Source organism: Mixophyes fleayi, chromosome 8 (genome assembly GCF_038048845.1).
Source record: "Mixophyes fleayi isolate aMixFle1 chromosome 8, aMixFle1.hap1, whole genome shotgun sequence".
Taxonomy (NCBI): domain Eukaryota; kingdom Metazoa; phylum Chordata; class Amphibia; order Anura; family Limnodynastidae; genus Mixophyes; species Mixophyes fleayi.
In genome coordinates this window covers 109,477,761-109,500,352 of record NC_134409.1, presented here as the reverse complement: position 1 = coordinate 109,500,352, position 22,592 = coordinate 109,477,761, and the positions used below count along the sequence as shown (strand labels likewise).

At 45.0% G+C, this 22,592-nt stretch overlaps 1 protein-coding gene and 1 long non-coding RNA gene across 3 annotated transcripts in view; one reads left to right on the top strand and one right to left on the bottom strand.

The window, feature by feature from the left end:
* The window catches only part of LOC142099584 (uncharacterized), a 112,665-nt gene that overhangs the window by 32,421 nt on the left and 57,652 nt on the right, over nucleotides 1-22,592 (bottom strand). The gene's annotated exons all lie outside the window — the stretch shown is intronic.
* On the top strand, nucleotides 4,720-11,902 carry LOC142099582 (uncharacterized). 2 transcript variants are annotated; one of them, XM_075183163.1, is made up of 2 exons: nucleotides 4,720-6,538; nucleotides 10,261-11,902. In XM_075183163.1, exons 1-2 carry the CDS (start codon nucleotides 5,161-5,163, stop codon nucleotides 10,824-10,826), a joined length of 1,944 nt encoding a protein of 647 aa, XP_075039264.1. In that variant the 5' UTR covers nucleotides 4,720-5,160; the 3' UTR covers nucleotides 10,827-11,902. The 2 variants fall into 2 exon arrangements, with proteins under 2 accessions (XP_075039264.1, XP_075039263.1); XM_075183162.1 differs by lacking the exon at nucleotides 10,261-11,902 and adding an exon at nucleotides 8,954-10,191 and having other exon boundaries at nucleotides 4,723-6,538.

Genomic DNA, 22,592 nt, shown 5'->3' with positions numbered 1-22,592 from the left:
CAAAAGTAGGATTTTATCATACAGGCAGTATGCTGCCCATTGACAAAAGACTGTCAGCAGAAGTGAGGACATCCTCCCCTGACCACCGAAGACAGTGGCGGACCTGCCAGATAGGGTCCTATACAAAGCAGGTAAGTAATATTTTGCATTTGTTACATTTTTACATCCCCAATTCCACCTAAATTTAAATTTTCTGCTTTGGTTGGAATTAGCCCTTACGTTTGCTTCCTGTCTGGCACCCAAAACATATTTTTTAAATACCTTTCTTAAAACGTACCCATTATTACAGAGCTAATCGCCTGGTGTCTTGAGACAGGTAGAAAAGTCTCTGAGACATATATCCGTCACTAGACTATTATAGTGGGCAAAGGTCATAGCAAACATTTCACCAAACAATGATGGCGAATTGCCAGATACAAAACGTACCCAAAGATAATGGTTGATTGTTATAGTCATATTTTGTCAGCTGTGGCAGAACATAACGTTTATTTCCTGAGAAATGACAGAAAATCTATTTCCAAAAATAAATGTTCTTTTTCACAGCTCTAAAAACTTGTTTAATATTGTTTTCTAAATTCCACCATTTAACTGTAATAAAAGAAAGAATTAATAGCGGTGTGTTAGAGATCACAATCTTCCTTAGTTTGACAGAGGTCTCACAACACTACTCCACGTTGTTGTGGGACCCTGTACTACCTCTTTGTAAATCTCAGTCTGTGGCTTCCTGCTTTACACAATTGCCCTCCTCAAAACGTAGCACTGGCCCATGTCACATGCAGACAATTATGTGAGTGGAGAGCTCACTGCCTCCCTCAAGATAAGCACACTGAAATCTACTATGACCATTCTGATTATCTGATTGGCTACAGGTTGTTATGTCAATGCCCATTTCAAAACTGGAGACACACAGACAAGCAGGAGATAAATATTGGTAAGAGTAAGGTGCTTAGACCTTATTATATACTAGATACACCTTAAAATCAATTAAGCCTTAGGGCACCTGGCCAATTCAGAACTCATTTATTGTTCACTTGACATTCATTATAGGAAGAGGCATAGAAGGAATCATACCTTCAGCTCTTCTGGCCAGTGCTCATACATGGTCTTCTAGGATTATATTTAGAAGTAAAAATGAGTAATTGTGCTAAGTTTGCATAAATTATACCATGCAACAAAATTAATAAATTTAAAAGGCAGCTGTTATTTTTAATGGTATTTGTCTATTTACATATAAAAGCAGATAGAGAGAAGTATTGGAAGATGATTTTATTTTAGTCACTGGCCTGGAGGGGGCTTTAAATGGGGGGAAATGTTTCCTTCTTGATCACTTTGTACTTCAGGCTAGAGATGGGCAAATTGATTTGGACAAATTTCAGGTATTCGTGAATCAATTGGCCGCCCTGGAAATTCAGGACAATTAAAGTGCCCATATTGTTCTTTCGGGATGTAGTTGAAAAGTCGACAGTCAAAATATCAACACTTAAAATATCTACAACAAAATTTTGACAATCATAATGTCTACACAGTTAAGAGGACCACAGTCATAATGTGTACATGTTCATTAGGATGACACAGCTAAAATGTTGGCATGTAAAATGCATACAGGTTGTAAAGTTGATAGTCAAAATATTGACATAAAGCACTAGATTTAAAATGGCTATACAGGAGGGGGACTAAAGGTAAACAAGAAAATGGCGAGGACCCCCTTACCCCTTCCAAACGGCTTAATCAACCCTTGTGCTGCCAACCTAGGCTAGTACTAGAAGAATTGGGGGGATAAAAATGTGGGGTCACCCCGATTTTACTATTACCAGCACCAGGCTTTGCCAGCCTGGGCTGGTGGCACTAAAGCAGGGAAACCCACAGTGTGGGGTCCATCTGCCATATTGCCAAACCAGGCTGCAGGCCAGTCAGCACGGGGCAGAGTTCCCTAGGGAGATCTGGTCCACATAAAAAAAGTTGGCCCCTCCCCCTAGCACAAAGGTTCTTCCCACATCCCTGGGCAGTAGGGGTGGGGTAATAATAATGGTTTGATAGTAAAAAAAAGCATTTTCTCCCTACTGAACTACAGATACCAACATGCCATTAAGTATTTAGGTATGCTGGCACTTGTAGTACTACATGGGGGGTATATGTAGAAGAAGAGGAGCCTACTCTTATCTGTCCCTGGTCTCTCATTTCTGATGGCGGCAATTCTTGCCATCACCCATATAGATGACCAAATGACAAGGCAATACATCATTTACCATCTTAACTGATGTATATTTTACAATGTGCTGACTGAAGCAAAAGATCCTTATTTTTTTTGCACTTGTTAATCACTGATTAGTTTTTCCATCCCTTCCGACTAAAAGACTTATTGTATCGGGAAGCATTAATATCAAAGTGATTGTTTTGACTAATAGTTACTTTACAGAGAATGATGACTTTCATAAAGAAAATGTAATGCATATGTGAGTGAATATCATGAAACTGACGTGACGTGTGAGTGTGTGTGCCATCTCCAGGGGCATGTTTGAGAGCATTCATGGGATCCAAGTGTTTAAAAGTTTTTCTTGTGGGCTCAGGAAAAAAACCAAAGTTCAGTTGATGATGGAAAGATTGGCAAAAAGTACGAGTGTGCGAAGGCTAACTGCAATAGCAGAGGCAGCAAAGAGTGTAGAGTTGGACGATTTATGCATATATGTATGTATATATACATACATGTATATATATATATATATATATATATATATATATATATATGTATATATTTAGAGAGAGAGATTGGTCTTCTACCAAATTATATGTTCACAGCTACATCTACTTCTTTGCTGTTATTAAATGTACAGGGGGTGACGCAATAATAAAAGTAGAACACAAGGAAAGAGGGCCCGGTGGTAGTCACGCTCTCATTATGCCGATAATGAGTATATCTAAAAAATTCGTACAATTTCCACAATGCCTATAGAGAGAAAAAGCAGACTGCAGTCTTACCATAAAATGACAGTCTACATGCCTGACATGCTTCTGTTATATACCGATTGACGGAAAACACGGGGACACTTTCTGTTTACGTCACTTATCAGGCCTGTGATATTTCGGGATTTAAAGCGGCAATGCCAGGATGACTTTATTACCTAATTTAAAAGTTAGGGTTAGTGTTAGGGGTAGGGTTAGGGGTAGCCTTAGGGTTAGGGGTAGGGTTAGGGTTAGGATTAGGATTAGGGTTAGTGTTAGGGGAAGGGTTAGGGGTAGCTTTAGGGGTAGGGTTAGGGGTAGCGTTAGGGTTAGGGTTAGGGGTAGGGTTAGGGTTAGGATTAGGATTAGGGTTAGTGTTAGGGGAAGGGTTAGGGGTAGCTTTAGGGTTAGTGTTAGGGGTAGGGTTAGGGGTAGCGTTAGGGTTAGGGGTAGGGTTAGGGTTAGGATTAGGATTAGGGTTAGTGTTAGGGAAAGGGTTAGGGGTAGCTTTAGGGTTAGTGTTAGGGGTAGGGTTAGGATTCGGGTTAGTGTTAGGGGTAGCGTTAGGGATAAGATTAGGGTTAGGGGTAGCGTTAGGGTTAGTGTAAGGGGTAGGGTTAGGGTTGGGATTATGGTTATGGTTAAAATTACAAACCCCATCAACACTTTTATATTACACATGTGGCTGGCATGTTGCTGAATATTGTCGACTTACAAAAGCAGCACGTTAATACATTAACCCCCTGGAGACGGCAGTGGGAAGAGGTAATCACTGTGTAGTGAGATGGCAGAGAAGAGTGAGCAGCATGGAGTGTGGGAAGAGATGAGGTAGGAGATGTAGAGGGGGGAGGATTGGCTGAGGGCTTTGTAGGTGAGGACAAGGCATTTACATTTAATACTGTAGGCCATAGGAAGCCTGCACTGCGACTGGCAGAGAGGGACAGCAGATATAGGGTGGTGGGAAAGAAAGATAAGGTAGGTAGCTGCATTGAAAATTATGTATAATAATCAATGTTGGCACACTTGATCTACTGAAGGTTTTCTTTTTTCCAGCGCTCTGTCTACCCTACACAGTATTGTGTTTCCACTGTGGCAGTGAAGGGGTGCTCCCCCAGAGACAGCAGAAGCAGTTTCTATTCATCTCTATGCTGGCTATGCTCTTCCCTTCTCCTGTATTGGTGGCTTGCCTTGTCTAGGGTCACCATCAGTGACATTAGGACTGATTCCCTGGTGCAGCTGAATGCTTTCTTCACCGCTTCCCACTCTGCTTTGCAAGCGGGCATGTGGCAGTTAGTTGTATTTATAACTGCGGTCATATGACTGCTTGCATATTTGGCCCCGCCCCCCTATATTCCCCACAAGGGCAAGTTAAACCACTCTATGCACCAAAGAGGTTTCAGAGTGTTAGGCTAGGTATCCCAGTGTACCCAGCGGCTTGCTGTGGCTCCTTCAGTCTCCGTGTTCCAGTCACCTGTGTTCTAGTAGCGTGATCCTCTGTTCTACGATCTAGCTCCCATTTACCTCTGGACTGGTGCTTCCCAGTATTGCTTCCAGCCAGTCACATCATGTACCCACTCTGATGGCAAAGACCTGCATGGTATGTGCTGCAAAGCCCATACTCTCTTGCTGGAGTCCCTATTGAATACCAGGGCCATGTTAGACTCTGCATCTCAGTGGTGGGTAATGCCAAGCGGGGCTGCCTGTAACAGATCCCATTATTGTTGCATGTTTCTGACAGAAATATTACAAGGGTTTTTTTGTATTTGAAAGGTTTTTATGACAAATGAGGCTGAATAGGACGAATGCACTTAAAGGGCGACAGGGTTTGTAGTAAGCTGAACACTGACCTGAAGGTGTTAAAATGGGTTGGCCCGACCAATGTGTAATCCAGTGGGAGGGACCTTGATTGTTATAGGAGGCTGCACTTCCTGTCTGGTTCATTCCACAGCACGAGATTGCAGCAGCAGGACCTGAGCCAGGAATCGGATAAGTACCCTGTTATTCTTTTTTCTTTGGCCTGTCCTTGTTTCCTTCATATCTCTTGTTTTCCTTCTCTGGTTTTTTCCCCTGTGTCCTGTCTCTACCTTTATTATTTTCTTTTCAGCCGCTTACTCTCCTTTTTGTTTTTCCTCTTTATTTCCGTTTTTTTCCTTGATTGTTCCCCTTTTCCTTTAGCTTCCCCCGTGCCTCCCCAGCTCCACACCTTCAGCCACCGCTGCCATGCCCCGTCCTAGGCGCTCCTCCGCCCGCCCGGCACGCTACAGGTCCCCATCCCCCCCCGCATCCAGGCGCCATATTGCAGCCTCCGCTCAGACCCCTTCCCGCCCAACGGATATCTGCAGCCTACCTTCCTTGCTCCAGCGTGAGCCCGTGGGCCGGGCTCACGCTTCCCATGGTGGCTCCCCTGTTACCCCTAGCCAAGTCAGCGGGCGGCGGAGCCGCTCTGTACAGCCGGCGGTATCGTCTGGGTCGCGCATGCGCAGACCCAGGCCGCCATCTCGCACAATCATTTCCCCCATTGTGGGCAGCAGCGGGGAGGGGGAGGGGGGGGTGGTTCCAGCCAGCACTCCTGTGCTTCCTCCAGCTGCGGTCATGCCCTCCATTCCACAAACCACTATGGTGTCTACCTCTGGGGTTAATCCCACAGGGGAGAGAGGGGTCATGAGCAGCGACCCTCAAGGGGGGGATAGGGGGACCAGCTCCGAAGTTTTTATACTGTACCCCGTCACCCCGCCCATCTTGTCTCGCAGAGGGGACAGACAGACTGATAACCCCCCTGCCCCTCACCAGTTACATTTCCCGCCCAGCCCATTTTTGCCCCAAAGCGGCAGAGGTTCTTCTTGGGGTGCACACTATAGGGGAGCCCCTTTGTCTGATAGAGGCCCATTTATACCTTATACCCCCGAGGCGGACAGGGTTCAGAGTCTTAGGCAGGGGCAGAGACACGTGGGGACAGATAGGACCAGTAGGGGGCACATGGAAGTTTTTGGTGACAGTCCCCGGGAGCCTGTGAGGCCCTCCCTTTCTCGACACGTTCGGCCAGCTACAGACGAGTGGACGTACAGGTCCCGGCGTGCCCCATCGCCGTCTGGAGGGTATGGCGGCCCCAGTCACTTTAGGCCGGAGCCCACACGGGATAATCTGGTATATGATTACCATCATTCCAGCGGCGGTAATACGTCCCAATGGTCTCCCCCACGGCACACACAGTACAGGCCAAGCGGCTTTTACGACGAATACGACCGGGCCCATTATGACGATGCCCCCCCTCAGCGTCGGGTCATATCGAGAGGTTCCTATAACCCGTCACCCCTTTTACCTTATAGATCAGATCCTTGCGGCCCAGCCTTGGGATCGGTGCGGCGACGACTGGATTACGTTCCTAGATCTCAGCTTACTGCTCCACTTTGTGTTTCAGAACCTGCGGTCGCGAACCAGGAGATGAGGGCTGTCGGGGAAGGTCGTTCCGGGTCCGAGTCTCGAGACCAGAGGTCGGCGGGGAGTCGTGTGGGACCAATCCCGGGATCAACAGATGCCCAGCCGGGGGCTGCCAGTGTCGCGGAGGCATCAGTCGCGGCCGGGAATCCTGCTCCTCATGGTGAGTCCGTTTCTGTTACTACACACGATGTACAGTTGTTAGGGTCACCGGTTCTCTCCACGAGCAGTGGTTCTTCGGATTCGGGCGATAGGCCCAGGAAACTAATCAAGCTATTGGAAACGAAATTGCTAGGTAAACGTAGCAAGCAGGCTCCGCAGTTGGGGGGCGATGAACGGACGGTGGCTAGGAGTGACTTAGGGCAGGTTGAAACCTTGGAAATCACACACGGCATTAGGCCGAGCGTACGGGATAGGATTAGACGCGGAAAGTACGTGGACATGTTCGCCCTGACAGGTGAGGGAAAGAAGGCACTTGCCGCGGCTTGTGAGAGGTCCGGCATGGGGGAGGACAAGTTCAGATCGTTTAATAGATGGTCTAATTCCTTCGCTATTTTTGCCACTATTTATCTGGAAACTAGGCCCGGGGAACAGGATGAGGTGTGGAGATATATGCACCTTATCAGTGGGATGGCTCTAAAGGATGGCCCCTCAATATGGAGAGCGTATGACGAGCTTTTCCGCAAGCGGATGAGTGGTCGCGAGAAGCTCCCGCTGGGGTCGAAGGACATCGACACCTGGCTGGAACTCATGAGACCAAGCAGTCAAGGGGCCGAGGGTTACACGGGCAGGAGGTTTCAAGGGCCGGGGAGGGTACAAGCAACCCTCCCCACGAAAGGTCGATGTTTCGATTTCAACGCAGGCTCTTGCCAGCGAGGCACATCCTGCCGCTTCAAACACAATTGCACGGCATGCGGAGGTCAGCATCCAGCCACTGAATGTGCAAGGGCCCGACGGAGTGGGGGTAGCGGACGAGGTGCAACTCCAGCTGTGCCAAGTCAAGGGTCCATCGCCAATTAATTTGGCTGAACTGGACAAATGGCTCGCTTGGTTCCCAGATAGAGACACCGCGACTTTCCTACGTGACGGATTTCATATGGGTTTTAAGTTACCAGTGCAGGGCAACGTTTCTACGGCGACGCCGATCAATTTGAAATCGGCGCTCGCTCTCCCGGAAGTATTAGACGCTAAAATCGCGAAGGAGGTGGGCCTGGGTCGCATGGTTGGCCCTTTCTCGCTTCCTCCTATTCCAAATCTCATTGTGTCCCCGGTAGGGGTAGTACCCAAAAAGGCAGCGGGTAAATTCAGGTTGATACAACATTTGTCGTACCCGGCTGGTCTGTCCGTGAACGACGCCATAGACACCACCCTTAGTTCCGTAAATTACCAATCGTTTGAATCCGCACTGGCACTGGTGCAGGAATGCGGGAGGGGTGCCCTGTTGGCTAAGATCGACATTGAGTCGGCTTTTCGGTTACTGCCCCTTCACCCGGAATCGTATCAGTTCATGGGTTTTCGGCATCGTGGTGGATTTTACATCGATCGCTGTCTGCCTATGGGGTGTTCGATATCCTGTGCGCTATTTGAGAAGTTCAGTGGCTTCTTGCATTGGTGCATTCAGGCGGGAACGGGGTGTCGGTGGATCGCACACTATCTAGATGACTTCTTGGTTATCGGGCCTCCTGATTCCACTTGTTGTCGGGATACTCTGTTTTCCACTGAAGCCCTTTTTAGGGTGCTAGGCGTCCCCATTGCCGCGGACAAGACGGAGGGTCCAGCCACGTGTCTCTCGTTCCTTGGAATTGAGATCGACACGGCGGCCGGGATTTGCAGGCTCCCAACTGATAAAGTGTCCAAGATGTGCGAGGCTATCGCAGAAGCGTTGGAGGCCAGCTCCAGCCCGCTCAGGCAGGTTCAGTCCCTGTTAGGGAGGTTCAACTTTGCATGCCGTGTGATTCCCATGGGTAGAGTTTTTTGTAGAAAGCTACAGAGAGCCACTGCGGGGAGGAGTAGGCCACACGCGGCGGTGCGTCTATCCAGGGTTATCAAGGAGGATTTGCAGATTTGGCTCACCTTCCTCAGTGATTTTAACGGGACACGAATATGGCCTTCACCACCCGTAACAAACGTTAATATCGACCTGTTCACGGACGCTTCCGGAGCATGCGGCTTTGGTGCTTATCTGCACGGGCATTGGTGCGCGGAAAGCTGGCCGGAGGAATGGCATAGGTTAGGGATTACCAAAAACTTGCTGGTCCTGGAACTATTTCCTATTGTCGTGGCAATCGAATTGTGGGCGTCCACATTGCGTGGAAAGCACATAGTTTTCTGGTGCGACAATTTGGGAGTGGTCCAGTCGATCAATAAACAAAGCGCGTCCTCCCATCATGCAATATCTCTGCTGCGCCACCTAGTGTTGCGCTGCCTGCAGTACGATATTTCTTTCAGGGCTAGACATGTGCCAGGGGTGCAAAATAGTTTGGCCGATGCTTTATCCCGCGGTCAGTGGAGCAAGTTTCGGAGCATGGCTCCCCAGGCGGACAATGTTGGTATTCCGTGTCCCTCTTGTGTTTGGCAGATCATCAAGCCGGCATAAGGGGGCTCGTAGAACAGGCAGTAGCCCCTTCCACCCTGAGGACGTATCAGGCATCATGGAGACGGTGGTCACTATTCAGCGGGCAAAAAGATCAATCTGAGGCAGGTCAGCGGGATGCTATGTTAGCATTTATGTGGGAGAGCTATTCAAAGGGGGAATCCAGGGCCTCTATGGCGGCTACTTTGGCGGGGATATCTTTCATGGCCAGGCTTCAGGGTTACACGGATGTCACAAAGGGGTTCATCATCAGTAAGGCCCTGAAGGGGTGGGCTAGGGCGAGACCCTCGCAGGCAGATGCGCGCTTGCCTATCACCGACATTATTCTGGACCAGTTGATAGGGACCTTGGGTGGGATAGCGGTGGATGAATATGAGAAGACTTTGTTTAGCGCTGCTTTCTCTATGGCCTTTTTCGGTGCTTTTCGGGTTTCTGAATTAGTGGCAAAATCCAGGGGGAATCAAGAGTCAGGTTTGCAAGCGGAGCATGTCAGCTTGGTAGGAGGTATTGTGTCCTGTAAAATAATTAGATCTAAAACTGATCAGAGTGGGAGGGGAGCTTGGGTGCAGTTGAATAGGCAGCATAATAGTAACATCTGTCCAGTTAATTTAGTGTCCCGATTTATGAATGTGAGACCTCAGGCTCGTTTGTTTCTATGTCACCATAACGGCATGCCCATGACGAAATATCAATTTTCGGCCATTATGAAGAAGTCCCTACGGTCATTAGATCTAGACAGTTCTATGTACGGAACGCATTCGTTCAGGATCGGGGCGGCCACATCTGCTGCTTTGGCGGGATCCTCCACTGAGACGATAAAAGCTCTGGGCCGCTGGAAATCCACGGCTTATAAGTCTTATGTCAGGATTGACAATGTTGCTGTTTGAATGTTTTTGTTCCACTAATCAAAGGTTGCCTTGCAGTTTTTCTTTTTCTCCAAATTCACTCTCTGATTGTTACCCTACCCACCCCCTCTGCCCTCCCCTACCCCAACTTCTCCCTCCATTCGGTGGGCTACCCTGGGCTTTTCCGCTCGTCGCTTTGAAGCGGGGGCGCGAAGGGATTTTCACCCGGGTTTCCCTGGGCGTAAGTCCTGATTAGCGGTGTGCTGCCGGGGTTTTTCCGGGTGTTGTTTACCTTCGCCTGGGTGGCCTGCTCCCTATTTGTTTCCTCCCCCCCCCTACATGTTGTCTGGTTTTCCGCTATACTATCCTTCTCATGCTTTTATGCTATGCCTGGCCTGTCTTCCAATTTACGGTGGCATGGTTTTAACAAGGTTTTTCTGCTTCCAGGTGATGGTGTCCCAACTAAGATGGTGTGGATCATTGGTCATTCCTTTGTTTTCTGGGCCGCCGGCCACCCCAGATCTAATGTTATACCGAATCACGAAGGCACCGTAATAAGATGGTTGGGTAGAAGGGGATTAAATTGGCCTGATTTGGTTCCATGGTTGGGGAGGCTAATAAGACAGCATGGCCCGCCGAATATACTTGTAGTGCACGCAGGAGGCAATGACCTGGGGAAAGGCAAGTCTCTGGAGCTCATTATTGCGATTCGGGAAGACCTTAGGCGAATTCACGAGGCATGGCCACATATCATTATTGGTTGGTCGGCATTAATCCCCCGGCTGGCTTGGAGAACAACTATCCCCTTAAAAAAGATGACAGTTATGGTCAGGAAGCTGAATAGCACCATTAGGAAAATAGTGCGGTCCATGGGGGGTTTAGTTATCAATCACCCGGGATTAGGGGTAGAGTCACCTCAATTGTTTAGAAGTGATGGCGTACATCTAACGGAGGAGGGTATGGGGTTCTTTATAGATAGCATTTGCGGTGGAGTTTCGGCGTGTTTAGATTAGTGGTGGCGGGCTGCGGCGTCTGTGGGGCGCAGCGGGGTAGGAGGGCACTGCGTTCAGCGGCTGATTTGTGGGCGCATTGGTAGTTGTCGTAGGTCACTGCCCCCCGTTGAGGCACCAGTAACTCCCTTTTTGGCCCTTCGGTGAGGAGGGTCCCTGTTCGACTCGGTGAGGGAGGGCAGAGTGAGTTTTCAAAGGGGCAGTCACTCTGACGCCAACTCAGCGCAAAAGTGATGTTGGGATTTGTTCCCTGTGGTGGTGGACGTACGGCGGTTTGCGCCAGTCCACTAGTGATAGTGTTTGTCAGCTTGAGAGTTGTTTCGCAGTGCCCTTTCTCCGCCACCATAGGTCTAGTTTAAATTAAAATTATAATAAAAATTCTGGCAATTTTTTATAACTTATTCAAGTCTCCGTGTCTTTATTTGCATGCAAAGGGGTTTTAGAATTATAAGGTTGATGTAAGGTTTACGAAACATACACGGTGAGCCCTTTATGACAAATGAGGCTGAATAGGACGAATGCACTTAAAGGGCGACAGGGTTTGTAGTAAGCTGAACACTGACCTGAAGGTGTTAAAATGGGTTGGCCCGACCAATGTGTAATCCAGTGGGAGGGACCTTGATTGTTATAGGAGGCTGCACTTCCTGTCTGGTTCATTCCACAGCACGAGATCCCACCCACCCACTCCTTTGGTAGGGTATGTACGGTGATGTTGCGGTAGGAAGGCACTGCGTTCAGCGGCTGATTTGTGGGCGCATTGGTAGTTGTCGTAGGTCACTGCCCCCCGTTGAGGCACCAGTAACTCCCTTTTTGGCCCTTCGGTGAGGAGGGTCCCTGTTCGACTCGGTGAGGGAGGGCAGAGTGAGTTTTCAAAGGGGCAGTCACTCTGACGCCAACTCAGCGCAAAAGTGATGTTGGGATTTGTTCCCTGTGGTGGTGGACGTACGGCGGTTTGCGCCAGTCCACTAGTGATAGTGTTTGTCAGCTTGAGAGTTGTTTCGCAGTGCCCTTTCTCCGCCACCATAGGTCTAGTTTAAATTAAAATTATAATAAAAATTCTGGCAATTTTTTATAACTTATTCAAGTCTCCGTGTCTTTATTTGCATGCAAAGGGGTTTTAGAATTATAAGGTTGATGTAAGGTTTACGAAACATACACGGTGAGCCCTTTATTAGATTAGGTGAAGAGCGCCTAGCAGACACACTTTCTCACGCAAGTGCAACTGAACAATTATAGATGCACAAAGTTGTTTGAAAGTGGTTCTCAAACCTAATTGTTGTATTGGTTCTAGACGTCTAAAACTCATAATAAGTTGAACGGAAATATTTTAGCTGAATTCAAGCATGGTAAACAGGATCGACCATGTTTAAGCATAAAATACTAGACAGTGTAGCCATTTAATGGTTTTCTATGCAAGTGGTGGACCCTGAACTCAACAAAACTATGCTGGTTGGTCGAATGATTTTTTTTTTTTAAAATATTATAAAAGTTTACGTGCTTGAGTTACATTTTAAGCTTTTTTCATTCGAAAGTGAACAGTATTTTGTTGATGAACCACAAATTTAAACTTGAACATTAAACTCCAATTGGTAATAGCAAACAACCTGCCAACAATCACAATTGTACAGCAAAAAAGTTTGAGGCCCTAAACTTAACTAAATTCAATTGAATTTCAAGCATTTCTATGGAAGATACAAAATGAATCCTATTATAAGTATAGGGGCAAGATCCAATCTCCATGAGGTGTCAGATAATTCAAGTTATTTTATAGACAGAAAAAGGTTGTGCGTTCTCCCACAGAGCAAGAAATACTCCTCTAAATGTGTCTTCTTTGTCATCATCATCATCATCATTTATTTATATAGTGCCACCAATTTCGCAGCGCTGTACAGAGAACTCACTCACATCTGTCCCTGCCCCATTGGAGCTTACAGTCTAAAATCACACACGCACACACGCACGCACACACACACACACACACACACACACACACAGATGATTAACCTACCAGTATGTTTATTGTTTTATTTCCATACTATTATATGTGTGTACCTAATCTGGTGCACCTAATCCAACTAAAACTTTTTGGCCTGCGATTACCTTAAAACCAGGTGTAAGTTGTGCAAAAAACTGACCTCACAAATGAGCATTTTAAAAACATTTTGCAGTTTGTAAATGACCCTTATTGACTGTATTGGTGACTTTTTAGTTACTGTGTGACATCATAAACACAGAGATTAAATTTCTGACATCACAGAGATAAGAACTACATTCATGAAATTACAGTCATGTGGCTTCCTGATGCTTTAGTCGTAGAACATGTTTGCTGTATTTCAGGCAGACCTTCCTCTGGGTGCTGTAAACTCAGCAGTTCAAAGTCTGAACCAGTCACTGATACACAAAGCGATAAAATATATTTCCAAGGTGACACAGAGTCACTGAACTGGTTCTAAACTCAGATGCCCTTAAAGTTTGATCTGTGCTAAACTCAACAGACTAGAGCTGCCTTCATTGTCATTAGAAACTGCTATGCTTTCTTTGCAAATACTGTAGAGCATCCCATTGATTAATTTACCAATTAATAAATTAGTCTAGTATGTGCACCCAGTGTATTAACTGCCGGGTGAAATTAAGATTTATTGGGGCTCAACTGCAAGAAATTTGTGGGGGCCATTACCATTGCAACATCATTATCTGCAGTGTTTGCCAAACCTTCTCATGCACAGAATCCATGCAAAAGGCCCTACACAGCATTTAACCAATTCCAACGGAAAACAGCATTGTGTCCTCTGCAATCCTGTCTATAACAGGGTGAGTGTCAATTTGCTGCTACATGTATATGGGCTGCCAAGCATGCAAATTAGATGAGTTTCTGAGCTCTATTCAATAATGCAGCCTCGTTTGGATGAAAATAGATTACAATTAAGCATTTCCTTACCAAATATGTACTCTGGAGCCATCATCTGAGCAACCTTGAAGCATATTGGGGAACTAATGGAAAACATGATGTATTTGTAGGAGAACCTGCAAGGCCATATGAAGCATAATACATTTTATGATATTAAGGGGAAATGTAGCTTTCTTTTGTAGAAGTGTAAGGGGGCAAATTGGTTTGTGCAGGTGGCTTGGTGCAGTTTGCGGGAAGAGTGTGTTAGAGTGTGTATTAGAGAAAGGTGCCTAGATCTTGCTTCTTCAGAGACAATGTGGAGAGTCCAGCACTATATATATTGTATCAACATCCCTCTCCCATTCATTGTATACTGTTTCTCTACTGGCCCTGAACCATGTTCCGATTGGCTGTAACTCTCCTTTCATGGCTTTCAGTAAGATATATGGAATGTCTCATTGTTATATTTCTTATTGTGACAAAGGGAGTGGTTTACTATAGGCTTCTAAAAGAGGAGTTAGGTATTTAGCTGGCAATCTGCAGAACAAGGCTGCAAACAGTTACACATTTGTACAGTAGTGCATCTAAAGTATAGAGATAAAGGTTGAAGGACATATGTGTGACAAAATAATAGTAAAGAGTCGAATTTAACTTATTTTGAAGTGGTTTAAAAGCATCTCTTTCCACAGTTAGCAGAAAGCTTATAGGGTGTGTCTGCAATCAATCAGAACACCTGTAGAAAACTCCTTTTTAAAGGCAAGATGGGAGTGTCATCCGTCCATCAAGTTATGGCTGTGGTAGGAGTGCAAACTATTTAAACCTATCTGTTTCTTTTGTACAGCGTGACCGATGCTAGACATTGGCCGGTGTCTAGGGAGCTGGTCTTTGTTACTTTAGCATTAGGGTTACAAGAAAGTGTGTGCAACTTTATGTTATGAATTACTTTGCCATCCTGACAATAAAAGCAAAGTAAAAAGCAAGAAGGTGTTTGTGTATGCATCACCAGCATGGCAATAGCAGAAGATCGTACGGGCAGCACAGTGGCCTAGTGGTTAGCACTTCTGCCTCACAGCACTGGGGTCATGAGTTTGATTCCCGACCATGACCTTATCTGTGTGGAGTTTGTATGTTCTCCCCTTGTTAGCGTGGGTTTTCTCCAGGTGCTCTGGTTTCCTCCCACACTCCAAAAACATACTAGTAGGTTAATTGGCTGCTATCAAAATTGACCCTAGTCTGTCTGTGTGTCTGTGTTAGGGAATTTAGACTGTAAGCTCCAATGGGGCAGGGACTGATGTGAGTAAGTTCTCTGTGCAGCGTTGCGGAATTAGTGGCGCTGTATAAATAACTGATGATGATGATGATGATAGTGAATGAAAAAATGCTTTATTATTTAAATTAAAAAAATTAACTTGGGATTTCTTTAAAACAATTTTTTTTATATTTGAAATTAATTTTTACCATTTTTTTTACTAAGGCTAGGCGGGCCAACTTAACCTTTACCATTCCAGGCCAGTAACGCTGAGGCAGCTTAGTATCGCCCAGCTGCCTCGGCAAGATCTTAATGGTAAAATGCGGCATTTCTTTTCGTAGCTTTGTGATAAACAGAGCCCTATGTTCTCATATTTAATACACTTTGTAAATAGAAACATAAAGGATATGGAGGGGTCGAGTAAGTTTCTCTTGAACCTAAAGACTCTTTATAAAAAATCCAAACTAACTTTATAGATGTAACATATTGATGTTAATAGAGCATTATTTTAAACTACTGTTTTGTTAAATAATTTACTATGTGTAAAACTGTGAATGGAATGAGGTCAGATGAGATAATTGCAGAAAGGGTGTCTTGTTCTACAAGAAGCACAGAACTGTCACTATGTTGCTCCTCAATGTTCTGCAATATATTATGTAACCTGAACATTGACTACTGTTAAGTTATCTATTGACGAGAACACATCCACTGTTACTATGTGATACAACACTGGGATATAACAAGTAACTAATCTGACACATCCTGATTTAACACTCAGAGCTTTATCACACCTATCTTTTTTGCACTTTGTGCATGTAATTTTCCATACTTGTGTTCTATAATATAAACGTTGCATCAAATATTGTAGAATGCAGAATTCCTATTTCTCATTTATTACCGAACATTACCAGCACATTAAAATGTATTGGTAAAAGCACAAGCAGGGAAACAGGTTAAAACAGGTGGGCAGCATGGTGGTGTAGTGGTTAGCACTTCTGCCTTACAGCACTGGGTTCATGAGTTCAATTCCCGACCATGGCCTTATCTGTGAGGAGTTTGTATGTTCTCCCTGTGTTTGTGTGGGTTTTCTCCGGGTGCTCTGGTTTCCTCCCACACTCCAAAAACTTACTGGTTAATTAGCTGCTAACAAAATTGACCCTAGTCTGTCTCTGTCTGTGTGTGTGTTAGGGAATTTAGACTGTAAACCCCAATCATAGGCAAACCGAGGGGGGTTTCATAGTGCCTGGAAACCCCCATCCAAGCCTAGGGAGCTGTATAATTGAGGTGGCTGGATCCTACCCCTGCTTCACACAGCTCTGCTTGAAAAGGGAGAGAACCTAACAGTAGTGCACACAGCATTGCCCAAGTATATTATGGGGATAGGAAGAGTTGGAGAGCAGCCAAGCACTGTCTAGACTTATAGCCACGCCCCCATGCATGCTGGCCACGCCCACTGGCGACGTGGTGTTGAAACCCCCCTCTACAAATCCTGAGTTTGCCCCTGCCAATGGGGCAGGGTTACAGTGTGAGTGAGTTCTCTGTACAGCACTGCGGAATTAGTGGCACTAAATAAATAAATAAATGGTGATGATGATCACTAAAATGCATCAACAGCATGTGTTATTTTTCATATGTTTTTATCCATTTTTCAGCATATATTTATGAATAAGACCTTAATTCTACTTTCTAGAAGGCAGACGCTTTTATCATTTATTTCCAGATCATACTGCCATCTGTGCTAGAAAACCAAAGTCTTCTATTCTCCGATCTTTAAAATAACTTTCACTTCTCAGTACTTCTTGGTCTTGACTACATTTTTTGCAGTTTTATCACAATTATAAAAAAAGGAAACAAAAATGTCTTGTGCTTTCTTAACTCATCCCTATGCATTTATTAAACAGATAGAGACCACTTGCTTCACATTAGTTATTCTAAGGGGTATATTTACTAGAGATGTTCTCTGACTCTCGGTGTCGGTTCTAAACTATGTTCATGTTTTGGCTTTGCTACCGGTTTTGCCCAAAAAAATCACGAAAGGTTTTGGTTTTGGATCTGGATTTAATTAAAAATTTTGAAAAATAGGTAAAATTATGGAATTTTTAGCTGTTTTGCTTCTATATTACTATTTATAGCATTAGCATCTAGTGATTTGTAGCCTATTTTCCAAAGATCATTTTACAACTTTCCCAATTTTCACTAATTTTGACAAAAGTCTGCAGCGATCTGATTGGCTAAAATTAGTGACAGAGCAGTGGCACAAATATATGGCACTCATACATGCAGTTTTATTAAAGGTACAATCCCTAGACTAGGGGACACAATAGATAATCTGGTAGTCTTGCAAAAAATTGCGAAGTGTTACATAATTTGCTGGCGCTATATAAATAATTTGGATAATGATTGACGAAGGTGGAGTGCACCCATAATAAAAACTTCAAAGGGTAGACATACAATAAATTTGGAACGAAATATCGCTTCCATCATAGACACTTATGCTACAGAAACAGGCATAGTTCATTGGAAGGACAGTGATAGAATTAAAACAGTTAGACATTGACAAAACTATATCGACGAAGGTGGCCAGCACTTTTATCTATTTATTTACTATGCTTTTATCGTTGAGTAAAGTATTCACAGAGAACCAAGAGTAGAGCTTTCAAACACCTTGTTTAGTATAAGTGCTTTTTATGCTACAAGTAAGGTAAATCTGGCTAAATAGAAATTAGTATGTTCTGTAGTGCTGCTCTTTTGAATAAAACAAGGAGACTCACTCGTATATATTTACAAGTATATAGGGACTCTAACTGTTTAGAGTTAAGACCACCCTATTAGCTGAAGAGTCTTGACGGGGCGGGTGACTTTCCATACATTTGCAAATGTGTGCAACTGAGCTTTCTGCATTCTTATGTACAGGTAGAAATAACAGCTCCTTTGCTGGTTATAGCAACGTGCTGGGGGATTTTTCTCTGTGTTTGTTCCTTTCAGGATAACCTCACCCTTTCAAGCACATGCTATGAACCCATAAATTGATTGAGCAACTTCCACTTCTGTAAAGTATATAAATATGTAATGTATAAAATATGTAATGTATTGGTCCTTTGTGGATGGGGTGCTCAGATCGATGAGTTTCTCTGGTAATTTTTTGAGAGGTATTTTGGCTCTGTACCGCTTCCTTCTCATTAGGGTATTTAAGGCACCTGAACCTGCAAACAGGTGCCTGTTCTTTGTGTCAAACCCTGATAGTGCACAAACATGGTTCCCTTTGCTCCTGCTGCTTCAGCTTGCTGTTTCAGTGACTTCCTGGTTGCTGCTCAGTGCCTCTCATCCACAACCATTACCTCCTCGGTTTAGCTCGCTGTTCCAGTGATTCCCTAATTGCTGTTCAGTACTACTCATCATCAGATATCACTTCATCGTGTTCAGTCCGCTGTTACAGTGATTTCTCAGTTGCTGTTCAGTACCACTCACCCACAGATACCTCTTGTGTTCTCCATACAGGTCTCATTTAGCGCTCTCCCTAAAGGCCGCGACCTGCGAGGCAGTGGCTGCAAAGCTCACACCTCGTTGCGGGGGTTCCTGGTGAAGACAACCTGTCTCGTTAGACTCTGCACCTCTGGGTAGAGTAGTGCCAAGTTAGACAGACCTGGAGATCCTACATTTCAGTTTCGGACCGTGACACACCCATAGAGAGGTGCGACAATTACTTGAAAGCTAGTTGACCTCTCAGGCAAAACAACATATTAATTACATGAAAAATAAATTCTTCAGATGGGGGAAGGCTGGTAGGGTAGGCTTTGAGCAAATATGACAAGACCCCAAAAACAAAGGGGTCACTTACTCACCCTTAGGACATCAGACCATTTTAGACTCCTTACCGACTCAGGGATTCTCTCAGCGTTCCAAGCATATTATGCCAATTTATACAGGGGCAACCCTCCTCACTACTGTATGATGTCTTGACTTCTGGCAGAAGAGAAACTACCCTTGATGCCGGACCAGCGAGAATATCTTTCGGGTGACATTACACCTTCGTAAATAAACTCTGCGATACTAAATTAAAACTAAACAAAGCACCAGGCCCTGACGGCCTAAAAGCTGAATACTACAAGAGTTTGTGGGGCGAACTGGTGCCTGTCCTTTGAGAACTGTTCCAGAAGATTCATAGGGACTGCCCTTCTTACCCATCCTTTAACATTGCGCGCACAGTTCTCCTTCCCACACTGGGTAAAGATCCTCAATTAGAAGGCTCCTATCGCCCGATCATGCTCCTCAATTTAGATTACAAATTACTGGCAAAATATCATGGCTGACAGACTCCAGTCTATACTCCCCCATCTGTTGACTGAACATCAACTAGGCTTTGTCTCTGGCCGACATTCAGTTAAAGGCATTCGCTCTGCCATATCAGCGGTAGTGGCATCTACTTCGCACTACATCAAGCATGTGTCTCAGCTTAGACGCTGAGAAAGCATTTGATTCTGTTGCCTGGCCCTATTTCCGTGAGGTCCTCTCCCACAGACGATTTGACAATGATTTTAGAGCTCCTATTGCATTTTTTTTTATACTTCCCCCTCTACATCATTGTTGGTCAATGGAATCACGGGATCGCCCCTGCAGATTTCTTGAGGCACGACACAGGGCTACCCCTCTCCCCCTTCTCTTTAATCTGGTGCTGGATCAGCAGAGTTGGAATCTTCTAGAGGGAATACGGATTGGTGGCAGAGAAATTCATTTGACTACATTTGCTGTTGACATACTACTATACATATCTAATCCAGAGACTTCTCTGTGGCCCCTAATGGACCGGATCATGGATTTTGGTTCTGTCTCTGGATTCACCATCAACTTTAATAAATTAACAGCGCTGTACCTATGTAATAAAATTGCCCGTCCTTCTTGAGAGAGTGACGTAGCTCTTCATTGGGCTGGGTTGGCCATACCAAACCTGGGCATCCAGCTACTGAAGGATATTTATTCCTTGTACAGCCAGCTGCGGGGATAGGGTCATCTATCTCTCTCCTATGGGGAACGAATAAATCTAATCAAAGTGATCACATTCCCAAGACTCGAGTATCCCCTCCAAATTTTACCCTTATTACTCACGCGCTCAGACTCACCCAGAATAGACACTGTTTTTTGCCTTTTCATCTGGAACTCCAAGAAACCTCATGTAGGCTTGGTAAAATTACTGCAGACTAAAGCGCAAGGAGGTCTTAATCAATTTAACAACACTTGTTATAATCAGGCAGACCAATTGCAACACCTCAGGGACTGATAACACTACACTTGATGCAAATTTTCTACCTAACATTGGATTATTGCCGTTTCTACATTTCTACGAGCCTGATAGACCTTCTCCCCCTCACTCTTAGGACACAACTTTGGAAAAGTTTTCCTCACACGACTTGGTATCAGTTGAGATTGTGTGGTAGTGATTCCCCCGATAACACTGTCCTCTCTTCAATAAGTGGCCCGAGGCGCCCTTTCTCTCTGCACACTCCCCATGTTGTCACCATCTCTTCTATACAATTCTCACCAGGTTCTATTGTTATACTGTTTGATTGCCAAAGGACATATGCCCTCACCATGTGACTGTTAAATATACATACTTTGTGTACTGGATATGTTTTGTCTTTTTTATTGAATATGCTTTATGTTTGTTTTTGTATTTTTGAATGTTTCTATTATGTTGTTTTGCAAATCCAACCTAAATTAAAAAAAATTGGGGTGTCTAGCTGCTGCTGACCCTCACACGCAAACACCCTTTTTTAATATGGATGTCACTGAATGAATCTTTCAAAATTGACAATTATTGAAAAATAGAAAATATTAGAATATGATAATATATAGCGTTTTTTTGCGGGTGTGCAGCTGCTGATGAACCTCACCCCCAAACACCGTTTTATTAATATGGATGTCACTGATTGAACCTTTCAAAACTGACAAGTATTGGAAAATACTTGAAAAGATTAGAATATAATAATATACAGTATATAGCCTTTTTTGGGGGTGTGCAACTGCTGCTGAATCTCACACGCAAACACACAGTTTTTTCAAAATTATTTCAGTTGTCACTGCCCCACACAAGATACTTTCACTACAAAAACTTTCAATATTAAAAGAATGACAAGTGAGGCCATCAGCCAAACGTATTTAAAATCATGCGTTTGTATCTGTCATAACACTTACCCTCACGGAGTTAAGTCTCTGGAAGAAACAATAAGATCTGATGGGAGTGTCCAGGCTTGCTCTTTATGACCTTCTTTTCCCTGGGAATTAGTCTTCTTTCCTGTTATCCGATTACCAGGAGAATCGTGTTCAGTCTCAGTATCTATATCAGACAAAGCATTATCTTTCATTCGTTTTGTTCTTTCCAGCCTTATCTCTTTCCTCCCCCTTCTTCACCACCGTCGCTCCCTTCATCTCCCATATTTTCTGATCCTTTAGGCTTCCATCTTACCGCCCCTTCGCCTACACTCTAATTTTGGCAGTCCTGCAGCGACTGCCGACTCCCCCAAATTTTCAAACCCTTACAACATCCCAAAAATGCCTTGCCCCAAGAGAACCCGTTCTCCCACAGCAAGATACTCCCAATAGGGTTAATGCTTATTCAGCAGGCCCTCAAGGGTCCCCTTACAGAAGACTAGGTCCCATGATTTTCAACCCCCCTTGCTCCTCTGAGACCCACACCTTAGCCTGCAATACTTTTCAGGCACATTTGGCAAGGCCACAACTTCCTCTCCCAAGAGAACAGCATCCCCCAGCCGTCATTTCAACCCCTATGCACTGTACTGGATTCACTAACCCCATTCACCCTCACTTTAAAGTTTGTGGCTGAGACGCCCCTCCATCCGGTTTCTCTTCTCTTTTGTTTTCATTAGAGTCATCATCCCAAGCTCCTCTACCCACAAATTCAACATTACTTCCCCTCACCCTTTCCTTAGCAGAGACAAGGCCCACTACCAGCATCGCTACCACTCCTTCGCTGGGGCGAATCGGTTAGACCAGCCTCACCAGTGACAATCCCCTTAGATCAAGCGGACGCTTGGCCCTTCCCACCCGCAGCACTGCAACAACCTAACATCTCCGTCTCTCAAACCACGGCCTGGACACTGCCCTATCCGTCTTCCAAATACAGTGATTCCAACCTTCCTCATCTCACTTGGAATGCTCCTTACCCATTGCCCCAAGGTCACTACACCCACGCTCACCCAATCTCTACCTTTCCCAGTCCAGGCATATATACGATTCCGGATGTCATGTACCAACCTACACAATCTCAGCAGTCATCATATAGGGCCACGCCGCCGGCTCTGGGGTTCTTACCATTATTTAACTTACTTTATAACCCCCCTCCGTCTCCCAATTCTGGTCCTTATCCCATTACTGGTTCTAATTCTAATGTATCCTCCCATACAGTTCCACAGGTGCAGTTCCCTCCCCAAAACGAACAACTTAGGCGGTCTTCCGAGATGTCACAGACAACACTACCTACCCAGCCGATCCGGCTCATCCTTCATCCTCTGTTACAGGAGAAAGAACGGAACCAACGGCAACCACCGATTCCGCAGGGGAAGATGGGGCATTCACACTACACTCAATCAAACACCCAGTCTTACAATTTCCACAACTA

Excerpts from the sequence above, each read along its gene's own strand:
- LOC142099582 (XM_075183162.1), top strand. The coding sequence starts at position 5,161 with ATGCCCCGTCCTAGGCGCTCCTCCGCCCGCCCGGCACGCTACAGGTCC. Across the intron at positions 6,539-8,953 it reads CGGGAATCCTGCTCCTCATG|ATCATCAAGCCGGCATAAGG; the intron begins GTGAGTCCGTTT and ends TGTGTTTGGCAG.